At 43.4% G+C, this 19,370-nt stretch overlaps 1 protein-coding gene across 2 annotated transcripts in view; it reads right to left on the minus strand.

Moving 5' to 3' along the window:
* LOC109638238 (voltage-dependent T-type calcium channel subunit alpha-1H-like) overlaps positions 1–19,370 on the minus strand; it is a 45,993-nt gene that overhangs the window by 14,466 nt on the left and 12,157 nt on the right. For both annotated transcript variants that reach the window (XM_069529770.1, XM_069529769.1), the window contains exons 6-21: positions 17,697–17,856; positions 14,905–15,223; positions 14,691–14,783; positions 13,388–13,958; positions 10,672–11,048; positions 8,293–8,444; positions 7,596–7,781; positions 7,164–7,281; positions 6,223–6,378; positions 5,379–5,466; positions 4,318–4,508; positions 2,973–3,272; positions 2,547–2,647; positions 2,203–2,326; positions 405–473; positions 33–217 (exon numbers count right to left, since the gene is read on the minus strand). In XM_069529770.1, coding sequence (XP_069385871.1) covers positions 33–217; positions 405–473; positions 2,203–2,326; positions 2,547–2,647; positions 2,973–3,272; positions 4,318–4,508; positions 5,379–5,466; positions 6,223–6,378; positions 7,164–7,281; positions 7,596–7,781; positions 8,293–8,444; positions 10,672–11,048; positions 13,388–13,958; positions 14,691–14,783; positions 14,905–15,223; positions 17,697–17,856 — 3,190 coding nt within the window. The remainder of the gene's footprint in view (positions 1–32; positions 218–404; positions 474–2,202; positions 2,327–2,546; positions 2,648–2,972; positions 3,273–4,317; positions 4,509–5,378; positions 5,467–6,222; positions 6,379–7,163; positions 7,282–7,595; positions 7,782–8,292; positions 8,445–10,671; positions 11,049–13,387; positions 13,959–14,690; positions 14,784–14,904; positions 15,224–17,696; positions 17,857–19,370) is intronic.

Raw genomic sequence — 19,370 nt, forward strand, 5'->3', positions numbered from 1 at the left:
AGGGAACAAACACGGGAGAAAATCTCTCATACCTGAGAGGTCGCAGGGTGCGGAGCAGACGGAGCACCCGGAGGATGCCTAAGATCCGGTTACCACCTGACGATGCGATGGAGACCAGGATGTCCACCATCGACACAAACACCAGCAGCCCGTCCAAAATGTTCCAGCTGCTCTGGAGATACACGCCGTTTCCAAAGTACAGGCCCATAGCCACCACCTTGTCAAACACACACATGCAGACACACATCCATCCGACAATAATTACTGAGAAAATAGAATAATAGGAGGCTGAGGGCAATTCTAATCTCCGTCCAAGAAGAAAATTGCCCTTTTGAAAGTGAAGATGGGAAAATGACTGTTGAGTGAAGGAGCTGTTCGGAAAACTTGTGCATTGTTATGGTTACCTTGATCATCATTTCGCCGACGAAGATCACAGTGAAGATGTAATTGGACACACTGAGGAACACCCGCTCCTGTCGCACAGACACACACAGACACACACAGACACACACAGACACACACATGAGAGTGTGCACAGAGAAGCACGTTCGTCAGTTAAAAGCTTTTGTGTCCCAGTAGCTTCTTTAGCTTTGATTCTGCTCTGCGGCTCATTTCAATGTGTTACAGTGCTGCGCATGTTGTTACCATGATTCTGCTCTTACATCAGAGCGTGTGTGAGAACAACCCTGTTGTGTGTGATACAGCTTTTCTGTTTTAAAGAGCTGCTTGAGATTTTAAATTGAGTTGGGGTTCAAATTTGATTTAGCTTAAGGTGACGCAGGTTGTTTTGTAATGAAGTGAACTAGCCGTTAACTTGTAGCCTACATATACATCTATATAAATAGACCAGAGAAGTGTATATACAGATGGACAACATGACAGCTCCCCTCTGGTGGCTGGCTGCAGTACAGGTCATAAACCCAGCCTGCTCCTTGTTAGCAGATGGGACCTGGGCCAAAACAAAAGTCAAAACACACGTAAACAGTTGTTTCTTATTTTACGTTATCACACTTGAGTCATGATTGACGGCTGAGACTGACTCGTGATTGGTCGACCATCAGTACTAGATGGTAGCGTTCCTATCCAGGATATTTTGGCTTCATCATAGCGAGAAGAATCATCTTTATGAACATTCATTGGTTTGGAACTTGGCTGCAGAGATTTGCTTCCTTTCAGCCTCTAGAGAATTATTCTCAGTGTCCAATTCATTCTGGCAGCTGCTGGTGTTAATGTCCGCCTTAACAATGATGAGGACATCTCACTCTTATTTGTGGCTCTTCTCTCTTTTCATGTCTGGTCTATTTTTGCCGGTGCGATCCATATCTCTGCAGTTAATGTGCCTATATTTAACAAAAATTGACATTAATATCATACCTCACATGATAATGCCTTCGAGGGGTTCTTATCCCTGTCAAGGAGGTTGTGTTTTCGGTCCTATTAATTGGTTTGTTTATTTGTTAGTCAGCAGGATTATGCAAAAAGTACGCAAATACATTTAAATAATATTAAAATAAATGTTTTATTAAACATTCTGTCAGTGGAATGGATGGCACCACCATTATTATTCAATGGGAGGAAGTGGAGACATGTTGTCCATCTTAATATAGAGACTATATTTATACATCCATCTCACTGTGTCTCAGATTCCTCGACCCACCTTTTCCATTCCCTCCATCCACTCACCTCATCTAATCCCTTGCCACATCCTTTCATCCTCCTTTCCCTCCATCCCTCATCCCTTCTTATTCAGTTCAGTGCATACGTCTCAAAATCTACGTAGTACTGTCTGGGGGACCCGTAATCAGCTCAGGTGGAATTAGGCCCGAGACACAATCCCCACACTGAGTCTCATTCCACCTGCACTTCAACGCGTCCTCTCAGACACGTCTTCACCTCTGTCCCTTCCCTCAACAACCACTCATCTTTCCTCTTCATCCAAGAGATCAATGTCCATTAAAACCCCTTAAATTACATTTGGCTGTGGCGTAGTGAATAGCACTTTACATTAGGAATACAAATGCATCAAAACAACATAAACACATATTGATTATGGAAATCACAAAAGAGAAGTGAGGCAGTTTCAGTTCAACCATTACGTTCGGGTCATAGCCTGGGGTCAGGCATGTTGTACAGAGCCATGAGGAAATGCATGATGCTAATTAGTGCAACAAGTGAATCCATGTGTTTGTGTGTGTTTTCTACCATGCTGTGCGGCTGGATGTCCGGTCTCTCCAGTGCAATGGTGATACAATTAAGGAAGATGAAGAGGAGGACAACGTGATCGAACATCTTGTGACCTATGACCCTCTGACACCACACCCTGAACCTGAAGAGAAGCAAACAGAGGGAGCGTCAGGGTTTGTAATTATAACACACACCCGGCATCGCTGCCACCATTAATTGATAAAAGTGAAAATTATATGTCTGAGGCTTTTGCCTCAACCTTCACACCTCAACTGTGAATTATCACACATGCCGTGGTTTAAGCCACCTATGCCAATCAGGAGAGTATCAGGGGCTGTGTGTGTGTGTGTGTGTGTGTGTACCGGTTATGAGGAGAGAACACATAGAGGGACCACTCTTCGTGCTCCAGACACCACTGGGGCTGATATGGCTCCAGGATCTTCTTTACCTTCTTACATAAACTCTGGAAGGAACACACACACACACACACACACACACACACTTATTAAATGCAATGTTAGTTTTTCAATGTTATGAGATCAATGTCTGAATTATTATTACGTTTTAAGATGTACAGCAGCTTTTCTTATAATTTACATCCAACTAATTAAGTATAATTTGGTTTAAACATAATTTAAAGTTTACTCAGTGAAGATGGTTAACAACAGTTTTTGAACTCCTGAACATGTGAAATTCATTTTCCTTGTCAGATAAACCTGAATCAAAAAACCAACCTAATCTATATTTTGTTGATTGTAAATACATAAAACAAATGCCCAGAGATTCACCTCTTCAACCTCCTCCTCCTCCTGGTCACTGTGGTATTGCGTCGTTAGGGGGGCGTCGTCGTAGCAGTTGTCAGCGAGTCTGAAGGTGGTGCCGTTGCAGTCGGGCGTGTGAAGCATGGGCACCTGCAGGTAGTCGGCCTGGTCCAGAGACTGCTCCCTGCTGCTGAAGTTGGAGTTTGAGTGTGTGTCGGACAACAGGGACTCCATCTCCCCCGACTGGCTCCTCCTGTGGAGGCTGGGGGCTCGACCCATGCTCGTCCAGCTGGAGCGACGGCTCTCCGGCCCGCTGTCCCACAGAGTCTGCGAGTAACAGTAACACAAAGTGGGATTTCTGAAGGGTATTTCAAATGCAATAAAAAATGTTATTCTTCACAAATTAGAAGTGCAGCTATTGCTAGTTCTCATGATACTCAAAAGTTATTGCAAAATGAGATCAGCAAGTTACAAGGAGGAGGATATCAGCGGACATTTAGGCTAAAAACACGATGTAAAAAACGCTGCTTCGAGTCGCATTTGAATCTCTGGGCTTAAGACACTTGGATGACACCACAGGAGCAGTATGGAAGCATTTTCAGTTCTTTTCTGTTGTTTCTTCACATCGGAACAAGTGAAGTCACCATTTATTTAAACTGGACTGGATTTGGCTCCAACACTGTTTACCCCTGAAACTCCAAAAGTGTTTTGTGGACTCAAACACTTCACCGGCCCCTCCATCGACACAGTGATGAGTAGAAAATGAGTGAGTTTTCATTTTTGGGTGAACTATCCCTTTAAGTGTATCAGTACAAATCATGCACGGGAGGACAGGAGGGTAAAATACAATTCAAGAAAAAGCTTTTTAAGAAGAACTAAAATGTGTCAGAGTCGCAGAAATCCAGCAGACTGGGAGAGAGGAAGAACACATATTTCTCTGTGCTTATGTTGTACAATGTGTGGTGTGAAACCAGATCCAGAGAGGATGACAGTTCAATGCACCTGCATAACTCTGGAAACAAGGTAAAACTGTAAATCAACTGAAACAGGAAACATCAGAACACCAAAATTATCCACAGTGACAACAGACCTCTACTGACTCCAGAGGGTGGGAAATGCAAAGTGCATGCCAGAGGTCTTCAAATTGTTGAACAGAAACAGACCCATGGAAAAGTTATCTGAGCCCAATTAGTATAAGTTCACTTTCAAACACAGAGAGAGAAACTGAAATAGCATCATGTGTCGTCTTTCTAACCAAATTGAATCAGCGCTCAGCCCGGATTGAACTTTGGGATATATCCAAACATTCTCTGTCTGACTGCTCCACTAAACTTAATGAACGACAGATAACGCAGTGATGACTCAGGCTCACCGGTGATCTCAGCTCAGGGTTGTTGAAATCCATGGAGGCCATGCTTGCCCGCCGCGATTGGCCGGAATTGATGGTGGGCGTGGCTGCGGTGTGCGTGATGACGGGCAGAGGGGGAGGAGGGAGGTGGGGCATGGAGGCCTTTGGGTTCAGGAGACCATTGGGGCTCAGCATCATAGACTGGATCTTGAGCTCTGCACACACACACACACACACACACACACACACACAATGAGCATTTTGAAATTTGCTGTTGAAAATGTACAATTCCTGCCAAATTTTCAGCCATGACAACTTTACAAATACTTGAAAAAATAACAGGCAGTTTTCTTAAATGAATAAACATGGGAAAGGCTCCAAATTAAAAGTGTGAAAGGGATCAGTTGACCTTATGGCCTCTAAACAGGAAAACATGTGTAATATAAAACTTCATTAAAAGCATAAAAGCGTCTTTGATAATTGGACTCTTCCCATTTTTTCTCCCTTCCAAATAACTTTGATGAACTGTCTGATCTTGTGACAGGTTGTGTTTAAACAATGGAGCCTGGGGGAATTTTTTTTATCTTGAGTAAATAAATCAGGCATGTCTAAGGGACTGACATCTATGTGTTTGTGCAATGTGGTGCAGATCTAGTCAATTTCAGTGTGAAAGGATTTCCATGAAACTTGTTGGAACAAAGGGTCGTGGGCCAAGACAGAAGCCATTACGTTTTGGCTTGGCTCCAGATGAAGGGGCGGTTCCAGGGATTTTCTTTATCACTTTCTTTAACATTGTGCGATAGATCATTTTCTGACATTCTCACCTCTTCCCAGGGAATAATTTGTGGATCTTGATGAAAAAAATCTGACATTTTTAGAGACTGATATCTGTGATTGTGTGAAATTTGGTGCAGCTTGACTGAATTTAAGTCGACTCCTGGGCCTTGGTGGAGGTCTTCGATCCACTGAGTGACATTCGGATTACAAACTGGGAAGGTTACTCCAACCACAAAGAAGAAAATATCCTTTAAGGCGACTGTAGCAGAGTTTGTATTCCGTGTCCAAGATGATTTAAGAGTTTGTACCTGCAGCATATATCTCTCTCAACTTCTCCTCGTCCTCAAAAGAGAGTGACTGTCTCTCGTCATCTGCCTCCGATCTGTTGGCATCACCCTAAAAACACACACACACAAAATGGGGTCACCACCATCATCGTTATCTCCATTCTCATCATCACCTTCGTTTAGTCACTCTTTGGTGACTGTAAAAGTGAATAATGGGAGTGGGAGTCGGGAGGGGGGGACCGAGAGACAAAGAGCGGGAGGCAGAAGGGTGGAGGGGATCTCCAGTGCTCTCTAGTTGAGTTATGTGCATGGCTTTGGCAGCGATCTCCTGTAGTCACGCCAATAAAGCTTTACTGAATTTAATTAAAATTCACGCCAGAAAGATGGAGGCAGACGGCTTTGGCAAAGGGTATTTGTGTGTGTGTGTGTGTGTGTGTGTGCGTGCGCGCACACGTGTGTGTTTGTGATAGCGAAAGAGAGAGAGAGCAAGTGCTCTCTGATGCTGGAGATAAAAGATGAAAACTAAACAACAAAAGCTCACCAACTGTGAATGGCAGGCGATATCAAACACATCCCTACTCTGGAGAGTGAGCGTGTGTTTGTGTGCTAGTGTGCGTGTGTGTGTGTACGTGTAAGAAAGAGAGAAAAGGGGATAGAAAGCAAGAATAACTGAGAAACAAAACGACAAAACGAGAGAAAAGAGAGTGGTGGATAGAGAGTGAAAGGAGAAACCACACAGGCAGGATGGAGGAGATTATTCTCTTGTAGGAGCTTTGGTATCATCAGAACGCCAGAGCTCAATTAGTCCTGTTCTCTGTGCCTCGTTCTCTAAGCGGCTCAAACAAAACTGCATCGTTGCCCTCACCTCAGCTTGAAAGCCCTCAACCAATATGGCTACGAGCAAGTTGAAGAGGACGTAGTTGCCAAAGGTCATGAGGGCGACAAAGTAGAGGGCAGCCAACGGCGTGGTGGAGGCCATCCCATTATAGAGCACGGCGTTCCAGTCCTCCTGGGTGAGGATCTGCAGATGGGATGAGAGGCAGCGGAGGAAGTCAAACACAAAATGGACTAGAAATCCAAACCACATTTCAAATAGCTGTTTCAGAGCCCGACCAATATATCTGTTGGTTCACAGAAATATGAGTATTTGTTTGCAACTTAAAAATAATATAGAATAAATAAAGACAGGAAGATGTGTATTTCTGTTTCTTCATTCTACTTCTATATTTAGTTGTATTTCAGTCAGACAACTCACGTTCGAATGTTTATTGCAACAGTAGAACATGTTTATTTATACCATAGTTTATAGTTTAACTGTAAAATATCAATTCTCAATCCACCAGTGGTGTCAGGTAACTGTTAGTCATCCACATCTCCTAAAATCCATGAAAGTCGGTATAATCAGAAGAATAAGAGAGTACTCTTCCTTTAACATCTCATTGTCAGCTGAACAGTAATGATGCTCATCAGTGTTAAACGAGCTCCTGTGGAGCGCGTGTTTCATTTCTCCTCCTCACCCGGCGCTCGCTCGTGAAGTGTAGCTTACCTGCCCACTGGGAGAGGTTTTATATGTTGTAGAAAAATGGAGCATCAGCGTTTCCAAATTGGAGCAAATGAAGTAATGGAGGAGATTGTCAGGACGAATGCCAGTGACAGCAGCAGCTGCTGTTTGACTCTCGTCCCAATTAATTTGCAAATCAAATTTAACAGTAATACGTCGATGGGGACGTTCGTTTAAACCGAATATTCTCAGTGTATTTGCTGAGTTCTCGTGCACATCTGATTGTATTTGTGTGTTTTTCCAACCTGAAACACGGTGACAGTCGCCCAGAGCAGAGAGTCGAAATTCTTTCTGTCCGGTAAAGTGTCTCCGCTGTCCTGACGCAAACCAAATTTACAGCCAAACAGATGCATCCCTAAGATACTGCAACACACACACACACACACACACACACACACACACACACACACACACACACACACACACACACACACACACACACACACACACACACACACACACACACAAAACAATAAAAAAATACACTGATACAACAAGATGCAGTAATGCCATCTGTGAATAATTGTGTTTGTATGAAAGGTTATGATACACCTCTAATATGTCCCGATTCTAATCTTTCTAAGAAATAATCAGCCTAATTAAATTCAAGAAAAAGCTGCAGAATCATTCTGGCTGGTGAGTCTCACCCTGCAGCGACGCCTTTGAACACACTGTACCTGAATATGAATATAAAGAGCATCAGCAACATGCAGAACGTGGCCACATTGTCCATGGTCTTCATCAGCACCACCAGCTGCCTCCTCAGGGCAGGAAGGAACCGGACCAGCTTCAGAACTCTCAGCAGGCGGAAGGTACGCAGCACCGATAAGCCTCCCTCCGCCTCCCCCACAATCTCCCACACACTAAAACACACAGAGATGACAAGCCGATTACAAACACAAAGCTTGATTCACACAATAAAGCAACCGAGGGGGGGGGATCAATGCCGACTTAACCTCAGATGAAACTCTCTTTAAGTCAGCATCACTATCGCCCTGGAAAAGCCTCCCTTCCAGGTAGAGAAGGTGCTAAAGTCTTTTTCTCCTGACATGTGGCAACTGAAAAGAGGAAACGGGCGAACGCTGTCGAGAGCTTAGCAGTGAGTGAAGAAGGTGAGAGCAGCGTGCACGGTAAACAAGCGGAGCCTTCAAGTGCAGATACATAATTTAGCTTGTAGTACTACATAATGGAGTGAATGCAGGCTTGCTGCTGGACTGGGGGTGCAACTGCTTCAGTACTAGAGGCTGTGACAGTCAGGGGGATGTGACTGCAGTGCTGACTCAAATGTTTTTAAAATGACAGAGGGAACATTTCAGGACAGATTTCCCATTTTGGGGTTAAACACAAGGACAAACACGCCGCCAGTTCCCCCACCTGATGATGACGATGACGCTATCGAAGCCGTTGTACGGGTTCTTGATGTAGCCGAAGAGGCCGAGAGCCATGAGCTTCAGCAGCATCTCCAGACTGAAGAGGCTTGTGAACACCATGTTACTGATCTCCAGAATATCCGTCAGCTCCTGCGGCTGAGGAGGTGCAAAGTTTGTGGAAAGAGAGAAGAGATTGATGTACAGAGACGGACAAGCACAGAGGGAATGAACAAATAAACAGAGGCAGACAGACTGACAGAGCAGAGCACTGTAAACTCAGCATCTAGGGAATTTATAAAGTACTACTCAAAGGTACTGTTGGTCTATATGGATTTAGTCTTGAATATACACAGAGGAGCTGCCCCATAAATGAAGGTGTGTTTTTAGCCACTCTGAGTAGTGATGAGCATGAACGCTTGCAGAATAATCCGAAACATTTGTCACCGACTGAAAATTCACGTGAATGCCACCTCAAGTCTGAACTCAGACAGTCATCAGCTCTAATCAGCAGCTTTTAATGTGAACATTTAAAATGTTTTGAATTATTTGTGTCTGTCACAGCTGATCCTTTTTCTTTGCTTTTCGTTAAAATATAAATATTAGAGAGAGGCGTGGAGGTGTTGTTGAAACACTATAAATACTACATGTTTACAGCACACTTTTTTTCTTTTCCACATTCTGAACTACGACATCACCAGTATTATTGACATGACCTTAATCAGTTCTTCTCAAACTGAGGGGATTACAAAACACGACTGGGAGGAAAGTTTAGCACATCAGATTTGAGTTGACCTGAATCATTAGAAAATAACTTTGTGTGAAAGATTCAAGATTAATTTAACCAGGATTGAATCAGACCCCAGGAATACTTGAGTATTTTTTCACTGCCTGCATGGCGGAGAATTTGATCTACAGTCAGAAACTCCAGGAGGTTTCTACACCCAGCCACGAAATGTTCCTGCATATCAGCCCTGTAAAACAGCTCAGTGTCGTTTTTACACTTCAGGATTTGTACGAGATGTAAAGTGTTAATTTGGGAGTTTCAGATGGTCGGTTGGTTTAGTTGCTGCTTCATGGAGCCAGGTGAGCTGCTTCTACTCCAGCTAAAATCAAACAATTTGGACAAAGTATCTATCATCTATCTATCATGAATCATTTTTTCGCTTCACTTTTGTCGCCCATTTACACAAAAACACTCAATATTATTAAGATAATCATCGAATGTAAAAGCTCAGGTTGGGGTGAAAGGAGAGGTCAGAGGAAAAGAAACTAAATCTAAAAGGAAAGAAAAGTGGATGAGTGCAAATAACAAAGTGTTATATAATGATGTTAACAAGGGTTAATATTATCAGCAGTCTATTGTCTGATTAAGTCGAACACAGCCTTTGTCGCTGCCCTGTTGTTGAACAAAACCTATGTTATTAAAAACACATAAAAGTCCTCTGTCATGGCGCTGGGTGCCATGTCTTTATTAGTGAGAACACAGCCACTGTGGTTTACTCCGCTCGGCTTGTAAACAAGAGAAGCTGTGAAAACAAGGCGCAGAGCCTCTGAGCATGCTCGGTGACATCTGCCTGACACAGCGCCGCTCTCCAGAGATCACAAAGTCTCTGAGGTGTTTGGAACTAAACCGCACTCATCACGTTCACTGAAACGATGGAGCATCGCCCGCTGACACTGTGCTGCTCTGATTTGTGTTTAAAAATCTTTGCGTATAATATGTTTCTATAGCACAGAGGGAGAAAACCAATATGAGGCTTTGGCTGCGCATTCATATGTGATTATATTCATTCATATTGCTTCATTGTTGGTTTTAGTCTCCTCAGGGTTTTTTTTGATACTATAAGAAAGGCTAAATAGGTCCGGCTTTATCCTTTAACATTAGTCATTTAGGAATCTAAGGCCATCTTGATCTGTCATATTGTTTGGAAAATGGGCCAAATGCAATCTGCCCGTCTCCCAGCCACAGTCTATCGCTGCCTTTCAGCCAATCACAGTGTCGGATCTGTCCTCCTCCTCCTCGCTCGCTTCACTCACTCTGCCCCGTCTTTATGCCGCTCATTCTCTCTCCTGTCCCAGGGTCACGCTTTAATTAACACTTCAGGTCTTATGAGTTTCTCCATCTCCTGATACATGTGTGCACACCTACACACGGCCTCACACACACACACACACACACACACAGATACACACCCACAGGATCCCATATGCTTTCGCTGTAAGTGTTGATTGGAGGGTAAGCTTATTGACTCCACCACATCCAGTGATTAGCACATCCATTTTCAATCAAACTGTCATCACAATCAATCTGCGAGAGGCACGCACATAGCTGCGCACGTGTTCACGCAAACATGCAGCCTCTTACGCTCGCAGGCAGACGTACCTGTTCGTGGTACTCTATGCCCATCGACAGCGTGTTGATGAGGATGGCAATCATGATCCCCCTGTTGAAGTATCTGCTGGCAACAATGACTTTGAGTTTGTTGCGGAAGCCCGCCCAGCAGCGCTCCAGCAGCCTCTTCTTTGGCTCCGACACCTGTACATCACCGCGGCAGGGGCTGCTACACTGGCACGGGCTGTTACTGTGACAAGGGCTGTTGCCAGGAAACGAGTTGCTGTGGCCGAGCTGCTGGTCCTCGGGCTGCTCGTTAACATTTTCACTGTCACTAAGTTGATTGTAGTAGATGCAGTAGGGACACACCGAGGACTCTCCTGGGACTTCGCCTGGCAGCGTTAATGCAGGATGCCCAGAGCAGCCACCTGCAGAGGAGGTGATACAAACAAAATCATACATGACATCACAGATAGCTGACTGTGTGTGTTGTAGTTGCTGTACGAAGACACGCTGTCACTCAATACATCATTTAATTTGTGGGAGACAAGAATTCAATACTATGGGAGATACTGTGCAGTTGGGACACTTTTGTGCAGTGGGGGAGTTCTTTTATTAGAACAGAAACGTGTGTGTGTGTGTGTGTGTGTGTGTGTGTGTGTGTTGGGGGGTTGGGGCTGTGGAGTGAAGTGGGAGTAAGATTTCAGTGGAATTCATTAGCAAGCGGCTCGGGAGGAATGGTTCAACAACAAACACTAATCGAGCACATACTCATCACAACAAATTCATGTTTCACCGGAGAATGATGTGGTAAATGCGATCTAGTCTTTCTGTGATGTGTGTGTGAGTGTGTGTGTGTGTGTGTGTGTGTGTGTGAGTGTGTGTGTGTGTGTGTGTGTGTGTGTGAGTGTGTGTGTGTGTGTGTGTGTGTGTGTGTGTGTAGATAATGTGGCCTGCAAGAAAACTCAAAATGAACAAGCAAAGGCTGGAAAAGGCAAATACATAGATAATACACAGCTGTGGCTCATGAAGTATAGCGGGTAGTCCACTAACCAGAGGGTCGGCGGTTTGATCCCAGCCTTCCCCCCATTCCATGTGCCGAAGTGCCCTGGGGCAAGATACTGTGCCGGCTGTGTGTGAGTGCTGCATGTCGATGCACTGTGTGTGATGTGGTCACCATTTACTTCAATTATATTGGAATTGGCTGCAACGCTGTTTACCCCTGAAACTCCAGAAGTGTTTTGTGAACTCAAACACTTAAGCCAGCCTTCCATCTGCATCATGGTGAGTGGATAATTAGTATATTTTCATTTTTGAGTTAACTATCCCTTTGAGATCCTGACAGACCCAGCTGGACAGTTCCTCAGTTCTTCTTTCAGAAAGTTCTGAAGTCGGAACAAGGTGTGTAGTTTATCCAGAGTAACTTGATGTCCTCTCTGGCAAAATTCTGCTGCTCTTTTAAAATCCAACAACCACAACATTGAATAACTTCTTTTTTTTGATCATGTGTATTTCAAACGTAGTGCAGAGACATGTTTCCTGATATCCGTGAAAATAGCTTCAGTATCCTGTGGCCAGTCATTTTCATGAAAATACACATCCTCTCTTTCTCAGTTTGCAGGAAATATCACACAAAGGAGAAGATCTGATCACACAAAAATATTTTAGCTCAACTGTCTGGAGACACTTCAACCTTTAGGCTTGAATAATGAGTCTTATCTGAGCATCATGCTCTAATCTGACACGTTTTCCTTTTGATCTATGGTGTTGTAAAGTATGGTGGCATTTGGCTGATCTTTGCCACAGCATCAGAGCTTATGGAGGATGCAGCTGTTGTACGTACAGTACATGTTAACCTTTTCTGCGTTTCATACATGGCTTCTCTTCTTCTCCATCCTCGTAGTCCACACGTTGCACAGAACTACAATACCCTTGAGTGTGATGCTTGTAAAGGATGCTCAGATGTGTTGCCGTGGTAATAATAACCTGGATGTATTAAGTAAATACATCACAGTCTTGTGTTCTGTTTGCTTTGTTTTAAAGGACTAGCATCTATACATGATCTGTTTGTACCCTAGTCCGTCAATGCTTACAATTTAAAAAAGCCATTTCATAATGATGTTATCAAGAAATCATTTATTCCACGATGAGTAGCTTTATGGTGAGATCATGATGACGTCATTCCTACCATATGACCATAAATTATTTTTCGTTCTACATAAGCTCTGTGTGATGTCTGTAACCCTGTAGGATGCTTAAATGTGCATTTTGCTTTATTCTATTTGGTGACTTCTTTCTGTCACTTATCATATGATATCACATACAGAATAATGTTCTGATCAATATAAGCTTTAGGTTGTGTCTCCAGCCTTATTATATTTTGGAAAATGTCTTTTTCCTAATCATGTTTTTGTTGAGCTTGACATTTGATCGAAAAGATTCTAGCCTGAGTAATATTCACAAGTTCGATGAAAATCCGTCAATGCTGTTGAGTTATTTCTTACACAAACACACACACACACACACACACACACACACACAGAGGTAAAAAAACAATAGCCCACTACTAATCAAGCCGCTGTGCAGTTAAATTCACCCCCACTGTGTCAGAGATCAAATCAATCTCCAATATGGATCAGCAGGTCAAAATATCAATGAAGGTGATTTGGAAAATACATTTAATTGTAATTTAGGGAACTGACCCTGTGCGACCATTACTGTGTATTTTTGACCTTGGGACGACTCAAACACAAACGTTTGTTCTTACCATGCTCCAGCACCAGCTGAGGCAGTCTGTTGACGCTCTCTGGGGCCGTCAGCCTCTTCTGGTCCCTGCTTTTTTTATCCTGGTGGCTGAGGAGGGGCGATATGAAGGGGTAGTTAAATCCATTTCCTCCGTTACTGACGGCAGGCTCAGGCTGAGGCTGATGATGCTGGTGATGATGCTGGTGGCGATGGTAAAGCTGATGAAGGTGCGAAATGTCATTGGGGGCGTGGCCTGAGTGTCGGTGGGCGAGGCCGTTCATTTCCCCGCCTCCTCTGGCAGATCCCACGCCTCTGTCCCTCTGGCACATGCACCTGCAGTGAAAGTGTGGGCGTGTCTGAGCGTAGAAGCGGGACAGGCGGCGCCACGCCTTGCGGCCGAGGTGCGCCAGGTAGCGGATGATCTCCTCATAGCAGCTTCCAGGTTGGCTGTCGCTGGCCAGCGTGGAAGCCGATTGGTGGAGCTGGCGGGCATTCTGCTCCGATTTCATTAAGGCGTGTTCTCTCTGCTTGGTTTCGGAAAACTGGGTTGCTATGACAACTAGGCACAGGTTGATCATGAAGAAGGAGCCCACCTGAATACGACAACACAAACACACAAGAACACAAACATACATTAGCTGCTCAGCAAGTTTTCTGTTGATGTGTGTGCACGTGTTAGAGTGGGGATAACGTGATCTGGTTTTTGAAAGGATTTTCAGACTCGCGTTGGCTGAGCTATCTACACATTACAATTTTTTACACTTCACTTGCCTCGTAAACATCAGGCTCGGATTTGTTCAGGGAGAAAATTGTGGCCCGGGCCGTCTTCTAGTACATGTCTTTCTCTCATTGTAACGACAAACACGTGTGAATCACATGATAAGTGACGAAATTAAATAATCACAAAGGGGTCCGAAAATGGCACAATGCAAAATACATATTTGAAAGTATTTCAGTATTTATTGACAATAAACTGCCTCAAGTCCTGAAACAAAGCAAACAGAACACAAGACTGTGATGTATCTACTTAATACATCCAGGTTATTATCCCCACGGCAACACATCTGAGCATCCTTTACAAACATCACACCCAAGGGTATTGTAGTTCTGTGGAATGTGTGGACTACAAGGATGGAGAAGAGGAGAAGCCATGTATGAAATGAAACACAGAAAAGGTTCATATGTACTGTACGTACAACAGCTGCATCCTCCATAAGCTCTGTGTGTGTGTGTGTGTGTGTGTGTGTGTGTGTGTGTGTGTGTGTGTGTGTGTGTGTGTGTGTGTGTGTGTGTGTGTGTGTGTGAATGTGTGTGTGTGTACTTACTATAATGAGGAAGATGAAGTAGATGAAGTTGTAGAAGGAATGTGCATCCATGACATAGTACATGATGTCGACCCAACCTTCTAGAGTAATTACCTGAATAAACAAACACACACACACACACACACACACACACACACACACACAGTAATCAAAGTAATGCATGGTGCATATCATTGTAGATTTATCACTGTGTTAAAACTCTTCAATCATTTACCTGAAAAATGGCAATCCATGCATATCCAATATTATCAAAGTTAATGGCCCCTTTGTGTGGGTTTACTTCCCCGGCGCGACACTGGTTGTAATACTGATACCAGTTCACACATGAGACTGGCTCAGCTCCTCTGTCCATCAGTCCCATCTCTGAACGGGCGTCCTCGGCACCCAGGAAGCAGAAAGTCCTGCCGACGCGGCGGCGAGGAACGTCAGAGCAGCGGAGCATCCCGTTTTCTCTGTCTGTCGAGCATATGAAGGGGTGGTCGTCGGTGCCGTCCGGCTGATAGTAGCCACTCAGGAAGGAAATGTTATATCTCCTGGAGGAGGGGGGGCACAAGGTGAATGAAAGAAACGTGTATATGTTTATACATTTAGATATAAATAATAATTTTTATAATGACTGTGATCATATATATTCATGTTAGCTGATGGGACATGTACAAGTCAAACACATTTTTCTCAAAGATGATTTCTGTTAGTTTAGGTGTGTTCATTTGTCCGTAAGTTTAGTTTTAATTAGTTATTTGATGCATCAATGAAATTGATCAAATTAGTGACAGCTGAGACCGACTGATTGTTTAAACACACTCCAAATGAAGTCAACAGTGCAAGATGGCGGCAGCTGTACCTGGAATATTTGAGCTTCATTTTTGTACAACAGGAGAAAGAGGAGTAATTATGGCATTAGGGACTACATTTAGCTGCAGATGAATATCTGTTATACTAGTGGGTATATACAGTTAGTGAGACTGACTCCAGTTAAACTACTGTACCCATGTTCTTTTAAATGAATGAACATGTCACCCAGTACAATGGTGTGCGTTTAATAGCTTCTGGACAACAATGGAGCCACAGAGGGAAAGGAATGAGTTATAGCTTTGACCACACAAATAATACTTGTTAGTGAGCTCAGTCGACAGTTGCTTTTCTTAATGTGGAAATAGAGGATATTCCCATCTGCTTGAAACTGCCAAAACAAAATAAAGCCTTTAAATTCATACGAGGATAAATCATTTTATCAACCTGCTCTTTGCTCAAAATGTCTGTGTTCTGGGAAAAACAAAAAGACAGAACGAAACACACAGGTGCTAAGGTAGGAAATGTGGAACCAGCGAGAGGAATGAGGATGAATGGAAGAGGAAAGCGAGAGGGAGGGTGCAGCAGAGAGATAAGTAATCAATCATCTGTCGTGTAGAAAGGGGTCACGGGGGAACGTTGCACTCACTCCTTATTAGGGAAGGTCCCTTTGTTGTTTATGAAGCCGAAACTAAATTTAAATTAAGAACTGAGAGGAAAATAGAGAAGTATCATGTGTGGCAGCCTCATGTGACCACATATGGAGAAAGCAGGATGAGAGGATGACGCTGCCTTTTCTAACAGCTGTAGCATGTTACAGATACAATCACAGGCTCATCAGTGATGAATTGTGATGATTGATTTTCAAGGCTGTTTGTCCCTTTCTGTCCACACTGATAGTTTTTGTTGAAATGCTGTGTTGCGTTACTGAGTTTGATAAATGTGACATCATATTATTACTGGCTAGAAAACTGAGGAGTAACTTCTCGATTACTCTTTAATCAAAGTCACTTCATAAAGCTTATTTTTAAAAAACAGACTTTTATTAATTCATTCCCTCCACCAAGGAGGTTATGAGCCCATTTAATTTGGGGGATCTATCGATGACCCACACATGTTATAACTCTCACATTGCAACAAGGGTCATTTTCATAAAGCTTTCAGGGAATAATATACGACTCTTGATTTTAAAATTCAGGATATTTATGAGTGTTTACACTTTGGTGCGGATCCAAATAAGAATTTGAACCCAGCAGATTTTAATATTTTTATAGGGGTGTGGTCTTTTTTCAGCAATAAAATACCATGTGAAGATTATTTCTCTAGAGTAGATATGTGGAGTTAAAAGAAAAATATGTCTGTCTAAGACTGTTTTATGTCAAATAAATCATTTAGACCATCAGACCTCTTCCTTTTTTATTTTTTATGTCTTCTATGTGTGTATGTGCTGTACCGAGTGTCATTCTAGTTTTATTTCTCAGTTGAATGTATTCTGGGCCTTTCAAAATATTTAGTTCACTGTAATTTCCCATGTGGCATTATATAGATAAAGTCTTTATTATTATAATCAGTATTAGTGGTCAGAGGGAGAGTATTAAGATATAGTGGCAACAGTACAGCAGTAACATACATTCATTATTAAATTGCTTGTATCTGACAACCCTATAGAAAACTGCATTGTACAAGCTGTTTCCTGCCGCCTCTACCTACAGTGTGATCACTAACAGTGATTACTATCTGGTCGAGCAGACGTGAGGTCAGGAGGTGTACATGATGTTATCCGATGTTATGGGATATTATGGGATGGTGCATGAATGATGGCAGGAGTGATAGCGGTGGTGCAACAGTGTCAGGCCGACAGTGATAGAACATGACATGAAGGACCATGTGGGAGAGGAGAGCAGCGACAGGGAAACTCTAAAGGTTTGTGTTAAAGCGGCCAACAAGAGTCCCTGAATAATAAACACACAAAGATCCACTGCGCCTTCTTGATCCCTTGTGATCTGTGACACCGGAGATTCCAGCAGGAAACATCTGCACGTTTACTTCCTCCCAGAAGGAGCTGATTAGAGAACAAATGAGATCAGCCTATCAGCCATATTGATCCCCTCTAAGAAATACCAGCGGGTTGAACAAACTTTTGACACAGGGTTCAGAGTAATGAGGCCAGCTCGTCGCTCGTCGTGACATCTGCCGGTTACTATAGTAACTCACATCTTGACATCCTCTCCCATGAAGCAGCGGTTTCTCAGTAGCCCCGCCCACAGCTGCACGCCAACGATGCCGAAGATGAAGAAGACAAAGAAGCAGAGCGCCAGCACGTTGCCCAGCATGGGAAGTGTGTCGAGCAGGAGGGTCACCAGGATACGCATACCTGCCAACACACACACACACACACACAAACACGCACGTGCAGCATAAACACCAGGACGTGACACTCAATCAAGTGAAGAACTACATGAAGCAAAATGTCAGTCACAGGAAGTGTTGGCTAGACACGAAGAATCTTCTCATGTATTTTGCACAAAACTGGAGCAGCGCAATTAACTGAATGGAAAATAATTAGAGTTCAAACGCTGATAATTATCTTCCACTCTACTCTGTTGAAAAGCACAGACACAAAATCTTCCTCCTCGCTTCTTCTAGACTTTTGGCTCCGTCAAACGTGCTCTCCAATTTTGGAAGAGCTCAAGCTGTGTTGTGCCAAGTTCAAAGAGTGTAGTAAAAAGGAAAGTGACCCGTCTGTGCTGAGCTGTGAGAAAACAAACATCAGGAGGATTTCAATGACTTCAAGGATTTGTTGGCACGCGCGTCCTTTAACATGCAGCTGTTAGCAGTGGTGTGGCTTGGGAAGTTAAAGGAGACATAATGTGGTTTTTCAGTCTTTCTTTCCTCTGGTGTGTTCAAAGCTCCTCTCTCGCTCTCCAGCCGATACTTCTGCAACATCAACATGGTCCACATTTGCTTAATCCACACCTAGTCGTGATTTTGCCCGTCTGGAGCCTTTGTTTCATTCTGGATTTTGATTATTTCATTGTGGATCTTTTGTTTGGCTCATTGTGTTTAGCCCCTTTTCCACTGGTCAAAAAACCCACTAACATCTTGCTTTTGTATGGTATTCACAGATCAACCTAATCTGCAGTAGACACTGGTGTTTATCTGTGATATATGTGGGACATCCGCTGAATGTGCTCATTTGGAGACAGAGAGGCACGCCATCTATAACAAGTCAGGTAATGTGACAGGTTGTCATTTCCAGAAAGCGGTTGACCAATCACAACAGAGCAGACTGGGCTATATCGGAAGGAAGAAACAGGAGATAAAACCAAGTGTTTCAGACAGAGGCTGAAAAGAGGAGCTGCAGTAAAGGACAATATGAGTAAATTGATGTTTTCTGAACATTAGAGCATGTAAACATTTTCAAATAATAACCCAAATCAGAATTATGAACCTGAATATGAGCAGAATGTCTCCTTTAAAGAAACAAAGAGGACTTTCCAGTTTAGTCGGAATACAAGGACAGTGGCACATTTTTGTCGTAGCTGCGACTAATGAAGCTGCTGACTTTCGGCTCAGGGTGTTTCCACACAAGATTTAGATTTTTTTTTTAAATGCATGGTCCACCAATTATAGAAGAAGTTAGAAGCTGAGTGGATAAGTAACACAAACCTGGTGAAGTCCTGCACCGTCATCATATTTAAGATTTTGCTCAGAGAGAGACTCGGAAATCTACGACTGCACAGACACCTTCAGACATTTGGTCTATTTTCTGCTGCTGTTCTGTCAGGCCTGTGCTGCAGCCATCCTCACTCCGCACTTGTTTCAGGGACTTTCTGACAAATAAGTCTGGACTCGCGCAAGTGAAACACATGGTCAGGTTGAGTTAGA

The sequence above is a fragment of the Paralichthys olivaceus genome, chromosome 8 (assembly GCF_024713975.1).
Source record: "Paralichthys olivaceus isolate ysfri-2021 chromosome 8, ASM2471397v2, whole genome shotgun sequence".
Taxonomy (NCBI): Eukaryota; Metazoa; Chordata; class Actinopteri; order Pleuronectiformes; family Paralichthyidae; genus Paralichthys; species Paralichthys olivaceus.